Source organism: Canis lupus, chromosome 18 (genome assembly GCF_011100685.1).
Source record: "Canis lupus familiaris isolate Mischka breed German Shepherd chromosome 18, alternate assembly UU_Cfam_GSD_1.0, whole genome shotgun sequence".
Taxonomy (NCBI): Eukaryota; Metazoa; Chordata; class Mammalia; order Carnivora; family Canidae; genus Canis; species Canis lupus.
Window position 1 is genome coordinate 39,484,283 of NC_049239.1, and position 1,742 is coordinate 39,486,024.

The following is a 1,742-nucleotide window of genomic DNA, read 5'->3' on the forward strand; positions in this document are numbered from 1 at the left end:
TTAAGCCCTTAAATTTATAGAAATTTGTTATGCAGCAATAGATACATTTTGGAATTACAACAATACACATTTATTTCCCTATTAAGGAATATTCATTTTCTTGATCTTGTCTTCCTAAACAATGCTGCAATAAGTATCTTTAAATAAATGGCCTTATAGACTTGAACTTTTATTTCCATATATCAATTTGCTAGTCTGAAATTCTGAATTGAAGAGTTTTTCTTTGTTTGTTTTAAAAACATATTGCCAGATTCCTTCTAGAGTGAAGTAACATTTCAATTTCCCATTAACAATGGGTGAGAGCATCATATTCCTTATATCACAGCAATTAATAGGTGTTATCATTCTTTTTTCGGTTTTTGCCAGTTACACTGATGTAAACTGTTTGTCTCATTGTTACTTTATTTGCAGCTCAGTATTAGAAAAACTGAGCAACTTTTCCTATGTTGTTTGGCTCCTTGGTTTTGATTTCTTAAACATTGGCACTGTGAGTCTGGTTGTTTACAAGTGTAAAGAATTAGAAATTAATGATGAAACTAGAAGGCCTTCTTTGGAATCCCTTTTAGGGCTTCCTTCACATCTTGGTTTCTCAGGCTGTAGATGAGGGGGTTTAACATGGGGATCATAATGCCATAAAACACAGAAGCCATTTTTTCTTGCTCTTGAGACTCCTTGGTCCCATGATGCAGGTACATGTAAGAGAGAGTCCCATAGAAAATTATGACTGCTGTCAAGTGGGAGGCGCATGTGGAGAAGGCTTTCTTCCTCCCTGCAGCAGAAGATATCTTCAGGATGGCAGCCAGAATATATATGTAGGAAAAGATGACAACCAGCACAGTGAACATCAAGTTAAACCCCACAAAGACAGTTAGTAGCATGATGTTGAAGTCAATGTTGGAGCACGAGAGGGCAAGGAGTGGGGGTTCATCACAGAAAAAGTGGTTAATTTTATTGGATTTGCAAAAGTTCAATGAAAAAGCAAAACTTGTGTTTACAGAGGCATTCAAGAAGCCTACGAAGTATGAGCCAATCAGGAGTTGAATGCAGACTGCCTGGGACATGACTGTCGGATAGCGGAGTGGGTTGCAGATGGCCACATACCTGTCCACTGCCATTGCAGCCAGGATGTAGCAGTCGGTTGTTGCAAAAGCTCCATAGACTAGTAATTGCACCATACATCCTATGAATGAGATGGATTGCTCTGTTTCTACAAGGTTTTGCAGCATCTTGGGAGTGATAGCAGAGGTGTAGCAGAGATCCACAAATGCCAGGTGTTGTAGGAAAAAGTACATTGGGGTGTGAAGGCGAGAATCAATCTTGATGAGTAGGATCATCCCAATATTCCCCATTAGGGTGGCCACATAGATCACTAGAAATACTATGAAGAGGATATGCCAAGACTTGTGTTGACCAGCAAATCCCAGGAGGATGAATTCAGTTACTTTAGTGCCATTGTTTTGTTCCATGGCTAGCAAAGATTAAGCATCAGCTGAAAAGGAGCAAAGAAAGAAGAGAAAGCTAAAGCCATGTGTGGTCCTTTAGTTTTGGAATTGGCAATGATATACTGATATAATATTTGGTTTCACAGTGGTGTTAGAGGATATTTTCTGTTACCAAATAGACTTGGATTTTATTTTATTTTATTTATTTATTTATTTATTTATTTATTTATTTATTTATTTTAGGTAATATTTTCTTTTTTTTTCTTTTTATAAATTTATTTTTTATTGCTGTTCAATTTG

At 36.8% G+C, this 1,742-nt stretch overlaps 1 protein-coding gene across 1 annotated transcript; it reads right to left on the reverse strand.

Annotated features, from left to right (window-relative positions):
- Positions 1 to 536: 536 nt before the first annotated feature.
- Positions 537 to 1,466, reverse strand: OR5AK6 (olfactory receptor family 5 subfamily AK member 6). Its single transcript, NM_001388598.1, is given in 1 exon segment — positions 537 to 1,466. A coding segment is annotated over 1 exon segment (930 nt).
- Between the last annotated feature and the right edge of the window lie 276 nt (positions 1,467 to 1,742).